This window comes from Mytilus galloprovincialis, chromosome 2, assembly GCF_965363235.1.
Source record: "Mytilus galloprovincialis chromosome 2, xbMytGall1.hap1.1, whole genome shotgun sequence".
NCBI lineage: Eukaryota > Metazoa > Mollusca > Bivalvia > Mytilida > Mytilidae > Mytilus > Mytilus galloprovincialis.
Window position 1 is genome coordinate 55,399,770 of NC_134839.1, and position 25,347 is coordinate 55,425,116.

At 32.6% G+C, this 25,347-nt stretch overlaps 1 protein-coding gene across 1 annotated transcript; it reads left to right on the plus strand.

Moving 5' to 3' along the window:
• Window positions 1-464: 464 nt before the first annotated feature.
• LOC143063879 (uncharacterized) lies at window positions 465-22,328 on the plus strand. The gene is made up of 5 exons (XM_076236306.1): window positions 465-593; window positions 15,760-16,342; window positions 18,379-18,557; window positions 19,691-19,908; window positions 20,776-22,328. The coding sequence occupies exons 2-5, from the start codon at window positions 15,934-15,936 to the stop codon at window positions 20,951-20,953; spliced, it is 984 nt and encodes a 327-aa protein (XP_076092421.1). The 5' UTR covers window positions 465-593; window positions 15,760-15,933; the 3' UTR covers window positions 20,954-22,328.
• The last annotated feature ends 3,019 nt before the right edge of the window (window positions 22,329-25,347 follow it).

Consider the following 25,347-nt stretch of genomic DNA (forward strand, 5'->3'; position numbering starts at 1 on the left):
AGGACACCTCCGGGTGCGATAATTTCTCGTTGCATTGAGGACCTGTTGGAAGTGCCTGGATATTCATCGATTCGAAGGGGCCACAATTGTTTTATTATACCGAACTAACAGTGGAAGTGCATTTCGAACACAGACTGACGTTTGAAAATACATTTGTGTTCGATTTTCTCGAATATACACCAAAAGTAGAATCTTTTTGTAAAATATTGATGGCCCTGAAAAGGACCGTTTATAAGAGACATCATCGGCTGCTGCCACTCTCAGCTCTATCTATGTCCAATGCCGTCTTTCCTCGTCTCTCGATGGGCTTCCAGTGTAACGAGAACGCTGCAATTTTGTTTATTTACGTTTGTGACGTCATTTTATGGGAGGTAACTCGTGATTACGTTTCAATAGAATTGTTTGAAATATACGTAAGGTATAATAATTTACATGATTACATGTCAAACATGTCATACATGATCCGATATCGTCGATATACTCTAAAGCTTTACAGTCTAGCAATATTCCTTGTTCTTGGATTTTTATTTGCTGGTCATCTCTACACACATGACAAACTGAAACGGGCAGACATTTTAAGTTCCATCTTTCAGGTAGGTTGCTCTATGATTATGTAATGTACTGCATTTTCTGTTGTTATTTTCGATAGTTGGAACACATTTTTTTGTTGAGTCATTAGTTTTTTGTACGGGTTTGTGTTGCACAGTCTTTAGTTTTTTGTGGGGTTCTTGTTGCACAGTCGTTTTTGTAGGGTTCGTGCTGCAGTCTTCTGTTTTTGTGTGGTTCGTGTTGCACAGTCTAGTTTGTGTGGGGTTCGTGTTGCACAGTCTAGTTTTTGTGGGGTCGTGTTGCACATTCTAGTTTTTTTTGTGGGGGTCGTGTTGCACAGTCTAGTTTTTTGTGGGGTTCGTGTTGCACAGTCTAGTTTTTTGTGGGTTTCGTGTTACACACTCTTAGTTTTCTGTGTTGTGTATGTGTGGACTGTCGTCGTTTTTTTAAAGTTTAATTGTCCCTTTCGTATCTCCCTGGCCTCCCGTATAGTATCGTAGAATAAAGAGCATTTTAAAAATGATATACATTAGCGTGGCTTCGGCAATTTGTTATTATCGTTTTTTTGCTAAATACATTTATGTCATAAATAATTACTTTCCGTAACTTTAGGGAGAAACTATTTTATTTCTGGTTGAGGGGGATAATGTAAGTCCTATAATATAAGCCTTCTTGTTTTCAAATCGTCTTTATTCGACATTTTTTTTTATCAAATATTATTTTGACTGGTTCGGCATTGGTAGTAAAACTATCTAATAAAAAGCATCGAATAAAAACAATATTATGATTATGTGTATTAGATCAAGATTTGTTCCGTTGAAAATTCTTCCCAGACTTTTATGCACTTTGAAGCTATCTTGTAATCGGCTCGTCCTGTCTTTTTTTTTTTTATTCAAGTTCAATCCTAGTATCCGATAATAATCAGCCCAATTTTGACAGTACATTGTCGCATTTATTTTGGAGGACAAGATCGAATATCACTCATTTCAATGGCCCCTTAGAGCCTTAAAGGGAAACTTCGCAAAAAAATCAAAAATTGATATTATGTCCATTCTATATTAAAATGCTCAAATTTATAGATATTAAAGTTTTATTCCGCTAGATAAGAGATCACGATCGATTTTAAATTTAGAGTATCAATTCTCTGCGTTCCGCCATTTTGTCGTCTTCCCCGATGAAAAATCACGATATGTCTATAAACCACAAAGGACCAAAACTACAGTAACCGATGTAGTCGTAATTGCGTGTATTTTCTTTTCATATTAAAACAAACAAAATAATGTCCATGGTAAACATAGTGTGCCCCGGCTCGATCTCAATTTAAAAAAAAATAGGGTTCAATGCAAAGCTCGTGTTCTTTATCAATCAATCATGGACCGTAAAAGGGCACATTGAATGAAAAATATCACGTGCACAACTATAATTGTTCACACAAAGAGCCAGAGGACTTATACTTTATTCATCTGACAATGTGATTTTATCAATACAGGTCGCGACAATAAATTGAAATACGCACACAAGTCCCGTGCGAGCGGTTGTAGAGGTTCATTTCTTCATCTGAAATCCGCTTCAACCAGGTATAAATTTGAAATCTACAGAAACTCAACTCAAAGCCTGCCTGAATAATATCAGTTGCTGACCAAAACTTGTAACGTTCGTGTGAATACCGAAACGGTATCACTTTGAGAAGTAAAATGGCCGTTTACAGTGGCGGATCCAGCCATTTAAAAAAGGGGGGGTTCCCAACCCAGAGTAAATGGGGGGTTCCAACTATATGCTCCCATTCAAATGCATTGATCGGCCTAAAAAAAGGGGGGTTCCAACCCCGGACCCCCCCCCCCCCCCCTTGGATCCGCCACTGCGTTTATCTCCATTTACGATGGCAAAATAATTATCAATTAAACACTCCATGACCAATTGGTTCTGGGGTCGAACCCTAATATAATGTTATCTTATCAGTGATATGACAGAAGGAAATTAGAAAGTGGTCGAAAATACCCGAACCTGGTCGAAAATACCCGAATATTTAACAACGTCAAAATAGTCATTACTAATGCAATTGTCAAAATTTAAGTATTGTTTCTTCGACGAAAATAATGGTCAATATGTAAAGATGTTGACTTGTAACGTAAAGATGACCATTGTTTTTACCCTGACGTCATAATCGAATTTACCGTTAAGTGGTCGAAAACTGCCGACGTTGCCCTATATATTTTTTGTTTTGTCTGTAAATTTTTATTAAACTCCTTTTTCTCCGTTCTGTTCACACCAACAGGCACTTCATCCTAACGGCTGGTGTAATTCCTTTAGAATATTTTCAATAAACAGAATTGTAATAATTTATTTTTTTATCACATAGAAATCTGATCGACATGTTGAATTTTTAACACAACTGAAATTTATGATATTGATGGGGATGGCTGAATTTCTAAACAGAAAATTGAACACTTGAAAGATGTGACATTCTATTTACAAATATGATAGAGGGCAACATCGGAAGGGGGAGGGGCAACTTACTATAGAAAGAGTGGTAGTGATAAGCCACTTGAATAGGTCGCCATTTATAGCTTCGTGCATGGTATCTACAAGTTACTGTGAAATATATGACATGTATGACAAGGCTTGTATACAATACTATACAATACAATATTTTTATTTTCCAAATTAAAGGGCCCATTAAGAGCATAACATTAATTACAACATGACATAAACATTACAGAGTGATTAAAGAAACATAAAATAATAATTGAAATTCAAATGCATGAAGAAAGGATCAGTGGTCAAGGGGAGATAATTTTGATATATTTTAGAGTATCTAATTAATTTTCTGATTTTCTTAGTTGCAGGCCTTTATCCAGGTATGCACATAAAATAGATAGAAATCTGCTATCTTCATTAATCATGATCCATGAAAAAAGATCATTTATATTTAAACTATCTAAACTGGGGTATTTTTTTATATAATCAGTGATATCTCTTCTGAGGTTATTGTAAATAGGGCATTCCAGAAGAAAGTGCATTTCATTTTCAATACAATTTGTATTACAATATAAACATATCCTCTCATGTCGAGGTAATATTTCATATTTACCACATACATTGGTAATTCGTTCATGTCTGCCAGTTTCTATTCTTAAACAGTGATTGCTAAGTCTGTATTTTGTTAATAAATGTTTTTGTGGGTGCTTTAAATCTAAATAATTTTCATAGTCAAATGACTTTTTGAATGAAAAATAAGTGTCCAATTTGCCTTGATTCTGTAAATAAAAATCTCGCATTTTCTCCCAATCATTTTGAAAATTTGATTTGAGCTGTTTTTTCAATAGGTTTTTAAATTTATTTTTTCCTAGATTTTTACATATATTTAGGTCAATACCCAATTTTTCACTGTAGAAAATGATATAAGAGAGCCATGAATTATTGGAACTGGTTTGACCTTTACTTTCTATCATTTTTAACTCAGCATAAGCATTTTTCAATAAATCAGATGGAGAATTCTCTAGTCTATGCCAATACATAAACATATGTGTTAGCAAATTTATATAAAGAGGATATCTACCCAATTCAGACAGGACTGCTACATTTGTGCACATCTTTGTAACACCAATAATATACTTACAAAATTTTAAATTTAGCTTCTCAAACTCCCAATCTTTAAATATGTCATAAAGGGACAAATTTTTCCTTTTAGAAGTAATGTTAATAACACCCCAATTTTCACAACCATAAGTTACAATTGGCTGTATACAGTGATCAAATAAATGCAAAAGAGTTTTAATAGGAGGATTAGATGATTTCAAATCTTTATAAAGTTTAAAACTGGCCTTTTGACCTTTTTGGAATAATTGTTTCCTGGCTTCATTAAAGTTTCCAGTATTTTGGATGACTATGCCAAGATATTTGTATTGTTTAACACATTCAATAGAATTATTTCCTACATTAAAATTTTCATTAAGGAGTCTACCACTCCTATTGAATATTATAATCTTGGTTTTCTTCACATTTATTTCCATACACCAATCTTTGCAGAATGTGCACAAAGTATCAAGTCTCTTCTGAAGCCCTTCTTTTGAGTCAGATATTAATACAAGATCATCAGCATAAAGTAGACATGGTATCTTTTCATCATTTAAATTGACATCATCATAATTGTTAGATAATATATCTGGCAAATCATTAATAAACAGTTTAAACAATGTGGGACTCAAAACGTCACCTTGTCGTACACCAACATTATATCTAAAAAAATCAGTTATTTTGTCTTCTACTTTAACACACACTTTGTCGTTACTATACATAGATTTCAAAATGTTATAAAAAATACCATTATTTGTATGCTGTAATAATTTGTATAATATACCAATATGAATAACCTTGTCAAAGGCCTTGCGAAAATCTACAAAACATACATACAATTTACCTTTGCCTCTTTTAACATATTTTTCTATGAGACATTTTAGTACAAAAATGTGATCCGAAGTGCGAGCTTTCTTAGAAAAACCAATTTGAGTTTTGTTTATGATATTATTATCAGATAAAAATTTATCAAGTCTGTTATACAGAATGGTATTGAAAAGTTTGCCAAGACTATTATTGATGGCAATACCTCTGTAATTTTCAGGGTTCTGCGGGTTATCAGATTTGAATATAGGAGTAATGTAGCTCTCAGACCAATTACTGGGATAAATGCCAGATAGAAGAATGGCATTAAAAAGTTTTAGTAAGCAATCTTGCATATAACTCTGTGAAACTTTTAACATTTCATTTGTAATAGTGTCTAGACCTGGACTTTTCCCAGATTTTAATTGCCTCAGGGCTTTTTGGAGTTCACCAGGGGTGATTTTAAAGTCAATCTCACTGAATCCAAAGTTTTTCTTTTCTAATAGTTCAAGTTTACTCTTTATCTCTTTTATCTTGGACTTTATGTGTTCATTTTCAGGAATGAATGACAAGTCAGAGAAATATTTATACCAAATGTCACCATCTATGTTGTTTTTAGTTTCTGAATTATTTTCAAGACGGAGTTGATTGACAAGGTTCCAATAATCCTTTGGATTTTCTGATTCTAGATTGCTTAAACGGTCCAAAATATTTTCTCTAAATTCTCTTTTCTTTTTCCTCCTTAGTTTGGCAAATTGTTTATTAAGTTTAAAAAAAGAGCCACGCACTATCGGATCTTTCGGAAATTTTGACATTAATATAGCTTTATCATTAACATGTTTTTTCATACTTTTTAAATCTTGGTCAAACCATTTTTTATGATTACATGTTTTTACCCTTTTCTTCTTCTTTTTTAGTGATACTTTGCACACTTTTTCGTATATTGAATGAATACTATATGTGGCATCATTCACATTCTTTTTGTCTAAGATAATTTTGTTATTTAAAAAATATTTTAGCTCATTTTGTATGACAGGATGTGTAAATGATTCCTGGAAATTTTGAATACTTTCTGTGTCCCATTTATACCTCAAAGGAAAGTCTTTCATATGACTTTTATTTTTCTCCAATTGGAAAGATGCTAAAATCTTAAAAGTGATTTTGCAATGGCAATCAGAAAAATTTGCCTTAAAATCTGATACATTAAAATATAAAATTTGCTGGAGTAGGCTTTGAGAAACTAAAGCATAATCAACTACACTGCATCCATTAGGTTTGAAACATGTAAATTTACCCGTGCTATCACCACACATACGCCCATTCAAGATACGTAACTGATTACCTATACAAAATTCTAGCAAGTTTTTCCCTCTGGAATCAGTTATTAAATCTTTACTGACCCTTTCCTCTGTGAAACAGTCTACATCATAATTTTCATCAAATAAAGGAACATGGGAGGTGCTGTCACCATCAATATAGTCTTTTTCTGACCCAGTTCTGGCATTAAGATCCCCTACTAACAGGATGTCCCCCATAGACCCATAACTATCAGTTATATCCTTTTCTATTATCTCCAGTAGGTCTGTTTGGCTTTTGGGAGCATAGTATATCAAGCACAAATATATATCTTTGTTTAAATTGAAAAATTCTCTCTTCAATTTTAGCCATTGGTATTCTGAGGTCCCGTTATTCAAAAAATTTACACCTTTACGAATTTCTTGACATATGAGAATCCCTAGACCACCAAAATATCTGTTATTTTTAGATTTTGGTCTGCAGAATGGATAGTACAAAAAGTTATCAAATTTCAAATGATTTTCATAACCAACATGGGTCTCAGTTAATAAAACTAAATCATTTTGTGCTAATTCTGATAAAAAATTCTTATCATTTGACTTATCATGATGTTCTGACAGCAACCCCCCAACATTCCAGCTGCATATATTTAGACTAGTTTTCATATTGTATCTTATAATAACGTATATATGTATTTGTATATTTATGTGTACACACTACACTAGCCTTTTTTTTTTTAAATCTCTTATATCTGTATTTGGTTATACAATATATTTGAATATCTATTACGTTGTATATCTAGATCTATTTTTAGTTGTACACAAAAAATTGAATTTACTCGATGTGTTATATAAAAAAAAAAATAGTACTAAAAAATGTTTATTGAAAATCTCTCTACCTGAGGATTATTTAGCTGATATAATATTCAAAATAACAACACAGCTCAGTACAATTTGTTTAAAAAGAAGATATCAATGAGGTTTATACTATAGGTAATTTTAACAGTCTATCGGTATCCTCTACGGCCACGTCCATAGCCACGTCTGCCGCCTCTGCCTCCTCTACCTCTATAGGGTCGTCCTCTTCCATATCCAGTTCTTCCCTGTGTACTGCGTGGAGGCAAATTAAGGGCTTTATCGATACAGTCACGGATATTTGCAGCTAGTACAGCAGTTCCATCAGGAGTAAGATGAAATTGGTCCTGAGCTATATATCTATTCATCACTTGTCCTTTGTATGCCAAGTTGCTATTGTCGCATAGGATAACAGAGTCATCTCCCCTGAACTTGGTTTTCATTAGAATTGTTATAAGTTGTCCATCTGAGTTATAATCTTCAGAATCGCTCCTCGGTGTTGGCAAGGAGATCACGATCTTGATATTATTGAAACGTGAACGTATATCATCGCATATCCTAGTCATTCTGTCAACACAGTCATTTGGAGTTTTGTTCATTAACTCGTTCGTTAAGGAGTGTAACACAATAACGTTTGGTTCACTCTCAAGCTTTTGGAGTTCTTTTTCTGTTTCGTCAAGGGTATATGCTGTAACTTTGTGCACATTGTAGTCTGGTGAGATTCTAGGGTCTATGTTTTCAGTATTTGAGGTGCCCATGAGAATAACTGATGGTTTTGATGGTCTAGATATTGGCACAGTTTGGAATTCTCCGTCGCCACTACTGGCATGTATTTTTAAACTAAGAATCTCTTTTTCTTTGTCTTCAATGTCTTTGCGAAAAGCAGTAAATGATGATTCTAATGATTCTATTTTGTTTTTCCTTACCTGCATCTCCTTGTTAATTTCACCAAGTTCCAGGTCTAGTTTATTAATTTTGTCACTTTGTGATTTATTTTTCTGTGTAAGCATCTCACATTTAATTTCCATTTTGGTTTTCAGTAGTTCTTTTTCAAGTGTAGTTTCATGATTTATATGCTGAATTTTGCATTTTAGTTCTCCATTTTCTCTTTCTAAATTAGCCTTTTTGTTAATCACAGATTCTACTTTGTCCATCATTAAAGTAAACCTTTCTTCATTTTGTTGAATGGTATGTTTATATGCAATGTCCATTGAAGTCATTTTCGAAACCAGCATGTCAGTTTGTTGTTGACATATTTTATCAAGAGCGTTGGTAAAATGTTTTTCCATACATGTCATAAATTTTTCCATGTTATTATTTTGATCCACTGTCTGAGACACTACATTTTTTTCGTGTTGTTCCATTGTTTGGTTCTCATTGTTTTTGTGTGATATTTCTTTAGTGCCTGATGGGCTCTTTACGAAGGTGTTATGGTTAATATCTAAGGTAGCCGTATCCGTGATATCTGATTGTAATGTTTGTTTGGCATTTTTAATCTTTGTTGAGTCTTTGTCTTCACTAGTTGACAAATTATGGGCAACAACTTTCTCAACAATTTGGAGTAAGACGGGGAAGTCAATTGTAACGAATGTATCTTTGTGATTTCCTTGTATTTGAATCAGGCCAGTGTTTATGTGTAGCTGTATTTTATACAGTAATGGATTTGGCTGATCTGTCTTTGTTGATAGTTCAATACAGACTGTTTTATTTCCTGTTTTCTCTGACCAGTTGTCAGGTTCATCAAACCAGCTCACTGCATACTGGGTCGATTTACCATAGTGTTCATAATATACGAGATGTAACGCTTTGATCCAAGGGTACAGTTTATCATGGGGAATGCGAAAGGCGACCATGTGAGCAGCTTCCGCGTATAGATTTTGGTCTATGGTTTCAATTAATGTTTGTTTCCCCTTATCAGTTGTTGGCAATTTAAATTTATTTGGCATATGTTCATAAGGATAATCATCATAGATACTTGTCAGGTCTAATGAATGTTCTCTGATAATATTGTCTGTGTTCAAAAATTTTCCGCTGTCCGCCATTTTGTTTATTTTAGTTTTACACGTGGAGTGAAATCACTGCAATTTAATGTATCTGCTGCATTTTTTTAGGCGTGATGTTTCTGTTTTGATAGAAAATCATTATTTCATAATCTGTAACATGTTTAAGAATGATCGGCTGGCAATAACCACAGCTATGGATGTGTTTTCTTCTCTTACATAGACGCTGCCATCTTAATCAAAGGGAGGTAATTTAGGCATCACGTTGATTTTTGCATGAACCCCCTGAGAAGTTCATGCTTATATATTGGCGAGATTTGGATGTGTCTATGGGCCACTCGATACCTCTCGGCCGGAAGTCAGAATAAAATTCCCGGAACGTCTCGAAATTTTTCGATCATTTATACAGGTCTTAACAGGTTGTTATCTACGTATTTGATATGGTTCCTTGATGTCCCTTGACGACGCAATTATGTTTGTTTTAAAACGACCGCTGTACACTGTGTGTATGATACTATCTGGGTCAATTATAACGTGGTATTGTCTGTTGACTCGATACATGTAAACTAATTATGTTTGAAGATTTAACCACGGGATACTGTGTATTTCATCATAGACTATTATGTGAATAAAAATACTTGTGTGTTTTCTAATCATAAAGCATGATTTTAAATCCTTGCAGCTCACAGCAACCGTAAAATGATTTACAATAATCACAACAAAATTTAATTACAATTATATTAATGTTGATTATTAGGTCTTTCCACTTTTCGTGGAAAGACCTTTTGTTTTTCTTCTCATTATTATTTTGTTTTTCTTCTGCTGTCTGAGATGCTTTTTTGTCTTACAACATATCGAATGGATTTTTTGGCCAATGATGTTGTACAGTTATGGGGGTTTCAAAACTCACCCTGTGTGACCGAAAACACTTATGCTTATAGGATTTATCTCCCCGCGTCCATTTTTTCTTGTTATCGCTATATCTCTAAAACCGTAAAAGATTTTAGCAAACTGTTTTCACCAAATTGTTCGTCTACTCTTGAAAATGATTTGGTTTATTTTGACTTGAGTGATCGGAAGACATCTTATGGGAGTTATTTCCCTTTGAAAATTTAAGATAGGCGATTTGGTGAATAAATTCATACGTTATAAGTCGTAGAGGCCTACAGTCTTTTGATATGAAATCCTTGGTCCATTTGAAGGAAATTGAGGTCAAAGTCAAAGGTCAAGGTCATGTTCTAAATTTTGAATTTTGCTTGTTATCGTTAGTCTACAGAAACTGTGACAGTAAATGATATGATGTGTTTGCCAAATAACTGTTTACAATAAGGCACAACTTCAACCTATTTCAGTCAAAGTTTTTTGGTTAACCCTTATAGGAGTTTTCTCCCCTTATGTATTTTAAATCAGTATTTCTCCACAACCATACAAGTGATTGACCTCCGGTCTTCCGTTTTGAGTTCAATGACATATGACCTTGAAATTGAGATCAAGGTCAAAGGTCAAGGTCATGCTATAAATTTTTGAATTTTGCTTGTTATCGTTATTCACAAGAAACTGTTACAAATCATGATATGATTTGTTTGCCAAGTTACTGTTTACAAAAAGGCGCAACTTCAACCTATTTCAGTCGAAGTGTTTTGGTTAACCCTTATAGGAGTTTTCTCCCCTTATGTATTTGAAATCAGTATTTCTCCACAACCATACAAGTAATTCACCTGGGGTCTTTTGATTTGAGATCACTGACTTATGACCTTGAAAGGTCAATTTGACGTTCTAGATTTTGACATTTGCTAAAATTTATTTTCTTTTCATACTAAAACAATTAAGTCTTCTGCATATACCTATTAATCTTATTTTTTTTATATCAATTCGAAGAACCAAATTACATCAACAAGGAGTGACATTTTCTAACATAATTTTTTAAATGTCATTCTTATTATCGAGGTGGAAAGACCTTCAATTGTTCTCTGAAGAATTGGTTTTTAATTTTATTCTGTTTTAGTATGGATTTAGCAGTCTTTGCTTATAGTTTGTATAGTAATATATTCACTAAGTGGAATGTTAGAATTTAAAAATAGATTCATTCGATAAATAAAATGTCCATCCGTAAATACTTGATGTTCTTGTTTATTGATATTATATATATTCAAAAGAATTTGAAAAAAAAAAATACTAACAGGAACGTTAGTTTATTATAAAATTTTAAATCAATTTTTGTTTGTTTGTTTTAATAGTTTAACCTTATAGCATCTTCATATTTGTACTATGGTACTGTTTTGAAAATTGTATTCACTGTGTTGACCAACTATCCTTCACGTCTTGATTCATTCACATTATAGATCACATTTTTCGTTTTTGTTATCTATAAATCCAGGACACGGTAGAAAGAGCTTCACATGTGACTTTCAAGCACGGTCATCATTACTAACGGTATTCTAACCTAGAGTTGTTTCTCTTTTGTTTCTTTTTTGAGTCACTGTTCTATAATAAACTTTGACCTTTTCGAAAAGCTAAGGATTGTCTATCCAAGGAATAGATTCCTTAACTTTTTAATGTATTTAGCCGCCTTTTAACTTTTTTCATTCGAGCATCACTGATGCTTTTTTTGTAGACTTAACTCGTGTCTGGCGTACATCGTTTTAATTCTGGTATCTTTTTATATCTACATACCTTTTTATATAAATTTTTATTTTAAAAGTGTGTACAGGTATTCATAAACTTCTGAATTAATAAATACTTCAGCAAAAACTAAGTTTCCCTGTAAAATCAGGAAATCCTTAAAATTCAAGATGTTTTATGAGACCAAAATAAGTCTCTTCATAAGAGTTCTAAATCAATTGCATGCCACAGGTTTCACCGCATACAACTATCATGAGTAAAGACAGCTTCAAATACGAGTTAAGAACATATAGGCATTCATGTAGGAAACAAAATATAAAGATATGATAGTTAAAATAAATGCATCCAGAATTCCAGATTATAAAGCAAAACTGCATAAATTTAAATTGCGATAGTTAAATTGTGCAATTTGCATAAGTCATCCGGTTAGAAGAAATCAGGATTTGCCAAAGGGTTATAATCGGAAAAATTATGTACATTCCAAAGTAATAAATAAAATAAACACAAATTCAGCAACAATGTTTTAGTGACCCGGCAGTCAGCAGTCATAGGTTCATGTATTGCTTTTCTTTTTTTAAAGAAAGCAACTTGTTTTCACACTTTCGACCGTAAATACATTTGATATTTGTCAACATGACATCTATATGGTGGCGCAGCTTTTTATTATATATATATGATATGATAAACGTGCGTAAAATAAAACTGGAGTTGGAGTCTAGAGTTGTTAACATCAAGCATTCTCGTTTCTATTGTCGTAACCTATCAGTTGGGACAGTTTTAAAAGTTCTTGTACAATTATCGTGTTGACCATCTTAAACACGATAACAGATGTCATTATGATACTGCCTTTAATGGTCGCTTTGACCATGGTCATGGTCAAAGTAACCATTAAATTGTAACACATCGGGACTGATCAAACAAGATATCTTATAAAAATAATCATCTTGAAGTCTTCATTTAACTTCTATATTTCACCCTTCTAAAACTAGTCCTAGAATTTAAAGCAAACCCGACTTTTATACTTCTAATCAATTCTTTTCGTTCAGTCCACGAACAGGTTTATTGCTGACTATGCGGTATGGGTTAATATGGCGCGGAATCAGGGTCAAAAATACTTATTTACGTATAAACATAATTATTTCTGTATATACGGAATTCGATTTATGTATATACGTAAATCGAATTCCGTATATACGTTAATTGAATTCTGTATATAGAGAAATAATTACGTATATACGTAAATCGATTACTGTATATCGATTACTGTATATACATAAATCGAATTCCGTATATACATAAATCGAATTTTGTATATGCAGAAATAATTATGTATATACAGAAATAATTATGTATATACGAAATTCGATTTACGTATATACGAAATTCAATTTACGTATATACAGAATTCGATTTACGTATATACAGAATTCGATTAACGTATATGCGTAATTATTTCTGTATAATAATATACAGAATTCGATTTACGTATATACGTAAATCGAATTCCGTATGTACAGAAATACTATCTTTCTGTCTTTACATAAATATTTCTGTATATACGGAATTATTTCGGTAAGTATACGTAATTCGATTTCTGTATATACGTTATTCGATTTCTGTGTATACGGAATTAATTTTGTATATACGTAATTCTATTTCTGTGTATACGGAATTATTTAATGAATGGCTATATATTAACACAATAAACACAATAAACATACATATTAAACATACACAATAACAACAGCATTAAATTTTTTTTTAACAACAAACAAGTTGTTAAGAGTCCCCTGCCCTCAGTTCTAATGACTTTTTCAAGAATATTTCAAGATATATTTTTTTTAATTATAGAAACATAAATGTATCTAGTTGACAATTTTCAAAATTACTTAGAAAGCTATACTTTAAGGGATTAAAGACTATATAGGGATTGAATTTAAAAAAAGCAATAATAAATATAGATTTTCAACGGTTTCCATGACAATACCCGGAACTTAATTATCTGTTACAGTAGTTTAGTTTGTCCTTTGTCCAAAGAAATGGAAATTCAATACTTATTTACGATACACATGAGGGTAGTTTTAGAGCAAATATCAATACCCATCAGCATGTGAGTTACAGATGTGTAATAAACCTCAATTTAATGTGAAAATCGATTTTTGTCCTCCGAAAACATGCATATATATAATTATGCTATAAAATAATTACAGGATCTGTTAATTTACTCTTTTTATCTAACATATAATTATTATATCAAATAATTACCGAAACTGTTTATTCTTTTTATCCAAAGTCTTACTATCTTTTCATGTTTGGTAAAACTCTATGACAAAACTAGCATGACTAATGTAATTCAGAAATATGTTGTAATAAAATTGAGAATGGAAATGGGGAATGTGCCAAAGAGACAACAACCCGACCATAGAAAAAAACAACAGCAGAAGGTCACCAACAGGTCTTCAATGTAGCGAGAAATTCCCGCACCCGGAGGCGTCCTTCAGCTGGCCCCTAAACAAATATATACTAGTTCGGTGATAATGAACGCCATACTAATGTAATGTTGTCTCTGATTTGCAGAGTGGTAACAATCATGACACCTCGACTAAACAGTTAAATTAAACAATTTCTTTCTTGAACAAAAACAAAACCAATCGCAAACCTTTGAACGCTGTATAATTGAACGGTCAGTTTGCTGTACAATTCTGAAAAATTAAGTTATTTCATTTTATGTATATATATTTGCATCGATTGTTATGTTATACGCAGAGGAATATTCAGATTACCCGCATAAGTAGTAGCTGTTCTAAAAAAGACGGTTCGAAATTAGCAATAGATAGGAAAAGAACAAGAATATGATTTTGTTAAATTAGTTCAACCATTAATTAAAATGAAATGACGAAATCATAATTCATTTTAGCAGCTAATTTGGTTCAATTTTGTCAAAATAAGCATATAAACATCGATGCTTATTATTCACCTGCATGTGAATTATTTTACATTATTGAATCTGTATTCATGGTACCTTCAATATAACCCATTAGCTAGAGATTGATTACGTATGTATATATCGTGATCGACCATAAAAAGGAAAAAAATGTCAACAAAAGTGAACCATTTCGTTGACTGATTCGCTTCACAAAAATGCAATCAATACAGCTAAAACGATAATAAACTTATCTTTTTTAACTTATAACATGAAATAAAACACACCTAGAAAAATCCGATTGCACGAGGTCGCTATCTTTTCAATTTATGTTTATAAAATTGAGAATGGAAATGGGGAATGTGTCAAAGAGACAACAACCCGACCAAATAAAAAACAACAGCAGAGGGTCACCAACAGGTCTTCAATGTAGCGAGAAATTCCCGCACCCGGAGGCGTCCTTCAGCTGGCCCCTAAACAAATATATACTAGTCCAGTGATAACAAACGCCATACTAATTTCCAAATTGTACACAAGAAACTAAAATTAAAATAATACAAGACTAACAAAGGCCAGAGGCTCCTGACTTGGGACAGGCGCAAAAATGTGGCGGGGTTAAACATGTTTGTGAGATCTCAAACCTCCCCCTATACCTCTAACCAATGTAGAAAAGTAAACGCATAACAATACGCACATTAAAATTCAGTTCAAGAGAAGTCCGAGTCTGATGTCAGAAGATGTAACCAAAGAAAATAATACATAAATAACAACAGACTACTAGCAGTTAACTGACATGCCAGTTCCAGACTTCAATTAAACTGACTGAAAGATTATGATTTCATCATATGTTTATATTGGGTTGTATTATCTTCTGCAGTCTTCGGAGGTCATATCGATACTTTCATTAGATGATACCTGAACTAAAATACACACAAAATTCTTATATATATTATCAGAGACATATAATACATTGTATTATATGTCTCTGATATTATCGAGTACATGCATTGTTTGCAAGCTATACTTTATTATAGATTTAACATGGGTAGGCATTATATTCGTGATTATTTCTGCCTTAGCGATAGTGAGTTTTTCAAAATTGGCAAAAAATCATCTCTATTTCTTTACATTTCAGAATGTCGTCACAGGATTTTCTTTTATAACAAGATTACCTCGGGGTGAACTTTATTTATACTCTGCAGTAGCCAATCCAGATGAAAGATGGGGAAATTTTACAAGTATAACAATAAACTTATGGGACGGATCTCAGAATAAGAAATTTGATTGTTGTATTTTCAACAAGAAAACAATGGATAATTTTGTAACGAAAGAAGCCTTCATCAAAAATGACTTTGGATATTCTCCTTTCAGTGCACGTCAGTACCAGTGCCAGATTCCCCAATGCATTATGAATGCTACACATGTTGGAATGGTCGAACATGGTACACCGTGTTCTGCATTTATGAAAACAATACCGGTGTTTTATCCGAGCCGGGAAAAGGGAAAACTAGCTATTTGTGCCAAGATTGCTTACGGAACTTTGTCACCACAACGACTTATTGAATGGTTTGAATATCATCGATTGATGGGTGTCGATAAAGTTCTTACTATGGTCCAATATCTTAACGAAGATGCTTACAAGGTGCTTTTGTATTATCAAAAACTTCAATTTGGAGAAATTGACGAGTTTCCATTGCCACTGCCAGGCAAAGTAATCGGTAAGTTTACCTGACCCTTTTCAAAATCCTCATCTTAAGATGAAGAACAGCAATAAATGATATGTTCCATTCCCTTTAAAGAACCCGTTTTGATGTTGTATCATAAACTGATGCAAACTAGTAATTCATCCTATCTTTTTTCTCTGAAATTAAATATTGATGCTTGATCTGTTTCCTTTGACAGGATTTCGTACTTAAGTAAAAAGAAAGTTATCTGGACCGAAAGGCGAGCTTATAGTCTGTAGGTTCCGCTGTACAAAAATCAGCTTAAGTTTGACAAAAGTCGTCCTGAATTTATATGCAATATTTTATACTAAACATTACACTAAATCAGTAAATCTTGTTTTAGCGGGAAAATAGCGAGAAAAAAAAACGGTTCCCGATATTTTACGAGCCTTAATTATATGTACACTTAAATCAGTAATAACGAATAGCCTAAAATAGTTGAATGAACTGTTCGATTTACAAATAACGAAATGGACAGTGCTCAGCGGGTATCCACGTATTACTCGGAAAAGGAATAAACTGATATCTGGCCATAATATAATAATAAGTATATCATCTACTTTTCACCCAAACTATCAGATTGCTCATTATAAGAGTTATCTCCCTTAAATGACTATGTTTGAGAAGTTTTCAAGTTTCGTTTTGCGTATTGTCTCGAAAGTCAATAAACAAGGTATACACTATAAACAGAAAAGATGAACAGTTTTGACTGATGAGCCATTCAGGATCTTAAGAAGCCCCTTTTGCTTAAATTAGTTGCCAATTCGGGAATTTATTTATAATAAATATATAATAATATAATAATAATATATAAGCCAAATCATATTCCATATTTTTGGAGGTCGACCTGGCCGGATTAAGTGATATAACTCTTGCATTATTGCTTCGCTAAGTGAAGCAAAGCCATAAGATCATGTCGATTAATATGTTGCTATAGCATTACAGTGTTTGGTAAGTGATGTTAGCCAATGATTAGTACTACAATTAGTAGTACAACAAGTAAGCAGAAATTATCTGTAATGTTATCTTACTGCAATGTTAATTTATATAGACAGGTGGCATCTTTTATCAGAAAGCTGAATAACTTATTGTGATATGTATATTAATTTGTATGAATTATTTCTTTTTTGTCTTATTTTTTTCTTTTTTGTCTTATATTTTTTTTTATTGTTTTTTATTGTTTTTTTTTTTTTTTTGAATGTTACCTTTGTGTTATAAATCATGTTTATCATTGTATATATGTACCTCATGTTACACATATATGTGTCTGAGCGTTGCTTTACAATAAAATCTTGAAAATCTTGAATTATTCTTACGCATTTAGATCTATTAGTATACTTTACTTTAATCTGTAAAGCACGATTAGTTGTATTTACTCTGTATGATGCGTATTATGTTAATGAGTCATTCTATACGAAATTATAAATGACACGAAATACAATAACTCGATTCTAACCGATAAGTGATTATTGTATACATTTGTATTAAGTGATTAGTTAAACTATCACTTTATATTTACTTAAATGCGAATTCGAGAATTTATTAACCCGATATCATATTTTTGAAGCCGTAGACCTGGATTAAGAGAGATAACTCTTGTACTATTGCTTCGCTATAGTGAACTGATTTATTTTCGCTGTGTTGAAGACACATTGGTGGCTCTGAAAGTTTCGGTGTGTTTTCTGCTCTTTGGTCGAGTTGTTGTCTATTTGACACATTCCCCATTTCAATTATAAATTTTATTTTAAAAGTATGAGTCTAAAACGGTACTTTGAATAACCGTTCAACAAAATGACCACCACACAAGCATAACACGGGAATTGAAGGACAAGTGTAACCTTCGAAACATAGTAAAATCAAAGCATTATTGATAGGAAAATAAATTCTCTCGCCGTGTACGCGAGGTGGTTTTGAAGACGAGAGTATCAATTTACATGCACCTGACACAAATAATTTGATTCAGTATAGAGAGTTTTGATCTTTCTGTAGTCTAAGACTTTAATACTGCATGAAACTTGTTCTTTTTCTAGGGTTTTCAGACAGAGGATTTGAGGAATACCGCTTTACACTACCTCAATGTTCACATGACAAACAAGTTGGTGTTTACAGCTGTCAAGAAAAATTACAGGGCTACGATTATGTTGGTGTGGTGGACTTTGATGAGTACATAGTCCATGATAAATTATGGAGTTTTAAAGATATTTTAAATGTATGTAATAAAGGCAGAACTGCAGTACAAAACTCGTTGTGTTGAACATAGCTTTTCCTGCCTCCTTAATGATTGTTCAACTGAATTTTAAACTGGTTTAATTTCAAGATCTTTTTTTGTAAAAAATAAAATCGTAGAATAATAATTGAATATACAGTAAACAAAGGTTTTACAATCCGACTTTATTTATTTGAAAGAATTAAAATTGGTTCGACAACATTAATAAAGCTTTATCAGATAAATAAAGGCAACAGTAGTATACCGCTGTTCAAAAATCATGAATTGATTGAAATGAAAATATGTGTAACAAACTAAAACCGAGGGAAACACATCAGCTATGAAAGGAAAACAACGCAACAACAGAAACACTGCAGAGCATAAAAAAAACAACAATGCAACATATATAGAAATGAACTATTAGATAACAACTGCCATATTCCAGACTTGGTACAGGATATAGAAAGTTATAAAAATGGCGGGTTGAACCTGGTTTTGTAGTTAGCCAAACCTCGCGCTTTATGGCAATGTTAAATATACCGCTAAAATGACAAAATTACATGGCAGGAATACAGTACAAATACATACAAGAAAACTCAGAATAGAGAAATACATAAATAAATAACATAATAGTACATTTCGTCAGGTTTACCTCAGAATAACAACAAATACCTAAAAATTAATTTAGGACGGTACACAAAAAACAACATAATAGAATTACGAACTGTGTGTCACACGAATGTATCAACGCCACTAAAAGTGACGTTACATGTAAATTTCTATAGTTGGATATAGATCGAGATTAGGTTTGTAATTATGTTATTTGATGAATTTTATAACAATTACAAGAATATAAATATAGAATTGTGTAACTAATTGCATCATCTAACTATGTCGTTTTTTTTCGATCATACTATGTAAAACATAAGCGAATTTTATCCATTATTAGAATTATTACTTTTTGCAAAAGATCATGTTTTTAGTTTATAAACGGTTCAATGAAACATCGAACATGGTCCAATAATTTTTATTACTTAACAAGAAAAGTTTTAGTTTGCTTATGTTTTACAAACATTTTTGTGTGCTTCTTTCTTTCAAAATATTGCAGCACATCATTTATTTTTTTTAATTTTCAGAATGAACTGATGCCAAAATATCCCGATGCAGCAGGGTTTACATTTAATGTCTCTTTCTTTATTCTGGATTGGGGTGATACCGGAAGTGGTGATCTATATCTGACTAAATACGTACAGAGGACAGAGCCTCGAGTAGAATGTTTTAAAAATATCTATATTCCCAATAGGGTATATGAAGTTACAACTCACACATTTGCAGCTAAAAAACGATACAAAAGGTAATGCTTTGATCTGAATGTTGCACCTAATTGGGAGAATTATTTGGTGCAACATGTAAATGTCTTGCTTTAAAGTCATAAGAAACCTCAAATTAAATAAAATAAATGCATATGTTTTTTATAACTCAATGGATAGTTTACATATAAAACTTATGTACATATACTTTTTTCTGGAGAGAATTTTTTAATTTATTTATATTTAGAAGAAGTTTACTTTATTTTAATTGCTTCCTTCCAAGACATATTTTCCGTATGCAAAGTGACCTCAGTGTGACCCATCTCGTAAAAATCCGGTGATCGCAATACGCATGGATGTCCTTAAAAAAAACTATTATCTGAATTTACTTGTTAAACACGTGCTCAATTTCCATGCTTTTTTGTTGATTTTTTGTTGATTGTTGACAAACAGGTGACAATCGTTAAACTTCTGGTTCAAAACACGAACTTTAATTACCTGCCATATTTTCACAACAATACTGACCGATTGAAAAAAAATTGACGATTATACGAAATTTATGCGAGAAAAAATGAAAAATTCTTGAACAGAAGACTAAGTTTATGATGTTTGTATGCATTGGTTCAAGAATTGGAAGAACATTATTGTTCACCGGTCACTCATTTCTTATGACTTTAATTTGACTTCTGTTTTGTTGTCTTTTCACGTGTATAACATTTTAAATGCCCTTTTCTGTACCGAATTTTATTGTTTGCTCTTTATGTACTTTTAACTTCCCACTGATCGAGATTTAACAGGGTTTGAGGGCGTTCCCTCCAGGGAATCGATAACATTAGTTACGTACCCTGTATAGCAAAACAAGTATACAAAAAAACCAACTGACATAATACTTAATTCTATCATCGTTGTAGATATCTACTCTCAGAACACAACACAGTGATACATCACTACCGAGAGTGCCCGAAAGTTCCTCAATGGAAAAATTGTATGACAGATCCAAGATCCACAGACCTTAAGATGGAAAAAATAAGGACTGAAATGACTAACAGAGTAAAAGCTGTACAGAAACATCTAGGAATTTATAATTAAGTAATGTGGTACAAATTCAATGTTTTAGTCTGGCAACCTGTGGCTGTCTGCTTTTGTATCGATGAACAAACAAGTAAGACTGCGAGCTACTGTTCACTGATGATACCCCTGCCGCAACTGGATAAGTAATTTTAATAGTGTAAAAATATGTAAGCGTTCTGTAAACAGGAAGTTGTTGAGTGATAAATCTGAAAACGCATCACACGGTATAGCTGACTAGTTTAAAACCCTGGAACCAAATTTTAGAAATCCTTATGATGTAGTTCCTGAAAAAAATGTGACGAAAAATGTTCATGGGACGGATTGACGGACGGACATACAGAGATATACCCCAATAATTCTAATATGATTTGAATATTAGGGAATACATTGTTATGCCTTGGTCGAGAAGACTTCCGGTTGTTATTCTTGACGTCGGTTATTTTCCGATAGACGACGTTGACCGAACTTCTTTTCGTAACCAATGTAAACAAGATGGTGGCGTTAAAAAAAGAATCCGGATCGACATTTAAACGTAAATTTGAATTATAAACACAAATTAATGATGATAAGAATTTTTGTAGTTTATTTTTTTTTTTATCAGATATCAAATTTTACGGAGTACATAATTTTGCTTTAACCAACTAATATATATTAATCCGCCAGGCCTCTTTAATGAAACTAATATACAATTTACGTGCGTGTAATAGAAGTTTCGAGTGTGGAAAAATACATTCCGTATCTCAAATTTTAAAGAATTATAAGGATTATTGTTATCGGACTTTTATTTGTTTGAGAGTGAATTGGTCGCGTTTATGCACCAATAAATTCCTTTAAAACTGCGTTTAATCCTATATTAATTTTGGTAAAGTGGGGGTATAGATATTACAATTTCGGCTTTATCGAATAACCTTTTATTACTAGACGGAATCGAACTCATAACTTACACATTTTTTTTACTTTTGGTACGTTTTTCCTCATACATAAATATGTAAATCAGATTTTAATTTGAAACTGATTAAATGTAAAAAAAAAAAAAAGCCACAAATATGGAAACATAACGTAAAATATGTTAACTAACATATCAAATGTAACAAAACAGACATATTGTGATCATTAAATATATTTCAATTTACCATAAACATAATCAAACTGACCAACAATGATCTTCAAACATATTGAAACACATGCACGAATGAAATATGACCCTCAAACCAATTATGTGTGTTAAAATAAAAAATCAAAAATATGATGTCCAATGCATTTTAAGAAATTCATTAATTTATTGTATGTTTTTCATTTGTATTTATGTAGACATAAAAATTGAATTTCATGTAAACAAAACTTCGCATCAAGGTACAGATACAAACATTGAAATTGTATTGTCTACATTTGAATAATGCACGGTGGGTATGGTTGTCCTGCGAGAGAACGTACTGTGCTGGTGATTCGGTCCTGACGGGTGCTGGTGATCAATGAAAAAATGTAAACAAAGACGAAAATGATGATTTTTGACGTTTTCACTCATAAAAAATGGAAGAAAACAGTTGAGATTTTTCAATTTCGTTTCTTATGGGTTCATATATAAACCATTAAAATATTGACCCTCTAAACTGTTTCAGTAAGCGTAACACAAAAATGCTCATTTTCAGAAAATCTCGAACTGAAAAAATAAAACAAAAATGTTCATAGAGTCCGCTTTCTATACCGCAATCCACACGACAAAACAATTTTGTGAAAAAACATTGCAATTTCTTAAAATTTAGCATTTTCTCAATTTATGCATGTCCTGATACTGTGCTGGTGGGTCCTGTCATTGTGCTGGTGGGTCCTGATACGGTGCTGGTGATTTTGGATAAGAAGTTGGTCATATTTGAAACAAATGTTACAAAATCAATAAAATTGGGCAGATAATTGTTGCCAACAGGATCTATGACTCCTATTTTAGCTCTTGTGCATCCATTTGGCTGTTTAATATGTGTTTTCAAATGATCTTAACTTGTATTACATAATAACATAAAAGGGCAACATCTTTCGTCCAATATCAGATAACAATATATAGTATCTAAAATAAGTTAAAAATTCCACAATACTATATAATTCATTTTATGTGTCAATTTGTTCGAAAAAAGTCGAAAAGAAGAGTTTAAGTTAATGTCAATGATTATCTGTCGCTTTCTAGATCTATGCTTAGCATTTATTTCAGATGACATGGACTCCTCACTCTGATGACCCTGCTGCCTTTCATAACTTCATCCGTATACATATATTAATAGATAAACGAAAGGCTGCAACTGGTATTTTTGTATTTAAAATGATTCGTTGTAACGGGAATATTTGTGGTGAATGGAAACTGTGAGGGTCAAAATCTTAAATTGCTTATAAATGTTGCTGGACCTAGTTTCGTTATCTGATCCGAATTTTCTGAAATGTGCAAGGTAGATAGACATTTTGATTTGTTTACTCGGTAATGAACCCTTGTGTTGATCCCATGGTAAACATAACAAAAATCTCTGTACAAAGGTCTGTGAATTTTCTACAAAAATTGTGATTTTATTTTCACTAAATTCTCTTTTTTCTACTAAATACAATTATGAACTATAATAAATAATAATGCTTTGCAAGAAGTTTCCCCTTGATATATGCACATTTCGTAATTGACATTGTCATAAACCGTACACGAAAAGATAAAATATTGATATAAGTACTTAATTTGCATCTTTGAACCCCCACCCGGCTTGTTTTTTAGGAGCCTGGGTGTCTAAAAATGGTCGATTACAGACAGCCGAGTACGCATTTTACTTTCTAGGCGTGTTTATGTTTTTTAAATATAAATTAAGGCTACATTTTAATATAATAATTCTATGAATTCACAATATAAAAAAATGCAGAAAAAAAATGAATGAAGTGAAATATCTTAGTAAGGAGTCATAACTACAGAGATGGTGTGTTTGACACACAAAACTTAAAAGCTTAGTGATATTACCAATATTAAAATAAAAGTGTATTTTAGTTGGGTATTTTTTCCATTTACTCATTTTCAATTATAATCAAGGCACATTTGATTTTTATTCATGAAAAATATTTAAATATAGAAAAGTAGGACACATTGTTCACTTCCTCCCCCGTAATTCTTTATCAAAAATATTTATTTTGAAATGAAAAAGCTAAGAAATCTTAGGTTTTTTAGTGTTTTCTAGGTTATCTCGTCTTCATTCTCTGACATATTCTAGCTTGCCCTTTCATAAAATAGTGATTTTTTTAGTGTTTTATCGAATTTTCGAAAAACAAATACCTGATAACCGCTTAGACAAAAAAAAATATGTTGGAAAAATCTTACAGCAAGTGATTCTTAATAGCTATAGCCTCGGTCACACCTTACCGGATAGCTCGAACGGACGCCTAACGGATAAAAAAAAGTTATCCGTTGACAAAATTTGTATCTGTTGGGAGTCCGTTGGTGTACTAACGAACATGTAACGAATGCCAAACGGACACACAACGGACACTGAACGTACGTGAAACGGATACGTACCGGACAGAATGGACGTCGAACGTACATCCAACGGACGAGTACCGGATAAAACAGACACCACTATGGAAGCGTAACGGATAAAACGGATGAACAAAATAATCTGAAAATTAAAGGCAATAAACCATGAGAAATTTCAATTGGCATTTGTCCATTTTACATCCGGTAGTCATCCGTTTTATCCGTTATCCTTCCGTTAATATCCGTTTTACATCCGTTTTATCCGTTAGGCGTCCGGTAGACATCCGTTGGTGAATTGGTCTACCGGATCTCCAACGGATGCATAACGGATACGTAACGGATACAAAACGGACGAGTACCGTACAAAACGGATGCCTAACGGACGTTCAACGGACATTTTATCCGTTGGACGTCCGTTCAAAGTTTGAACATGCTCAAAATTTTCCACCGGACAGAACGGACGTCAACGGATAAAACGGACGCTTAACGGACATGCAACGGATATGGACGGACGCCTAACGGATAAGAACGGACGTCCAACGGACATGAACGGATTGAGAAAAAGTTATCCGTTAGGCGTCCGTTCGAGCTATCCGGTAAGGTGTGACCAAGGCTAATATAAGATACATTTTTCTTTTACAATCCACCTTTAAAATTTTACGGGAAACTATTCCAAGCTTTCACTGTAACCTCGCTCTAACTTATCCCCCTCCCTCCCCCCAAAAAAACCACCAAACAAACAAACCCACAATACTATTGTCATTCTTATAGTCAACCCTCAATTGTTCACAAACAAATGTGTTTTAAGCTGCTAAAGACATGATTCAAACGCTCAGAAAGTCCTTTGTTCTATATTTATGCAAAACCTTTCACATTTTTATTTTATGGGTTATTGTTGAAGGTCGTACGATGACGTATGGTT

Bases quoted from the DNA above. Each gene is read 5' to 3' on its own strand.
- LOC143063879 (XM_076236306.1), top strand. From the start codon at position 15,934: ATGGATAATTTTGTAACGAAAGAAGCCTTCATCAAAAATGACTTTGGA. The intron at 16,343-18,378 runs GTAAGTTTACCT...TTCTTTTTCTAG, and splicing joins ACTGCCAGGCAAAGTAATCG to GGTTTTCAGACAGAGGATTT. The intron at 18,558-19,690 runs GTATGTAATAAA...TTTAATTTTCAG, and splicing joins GTTTTAAAGATATTTTAAAT to AATGAACTGATGCCAAAATA.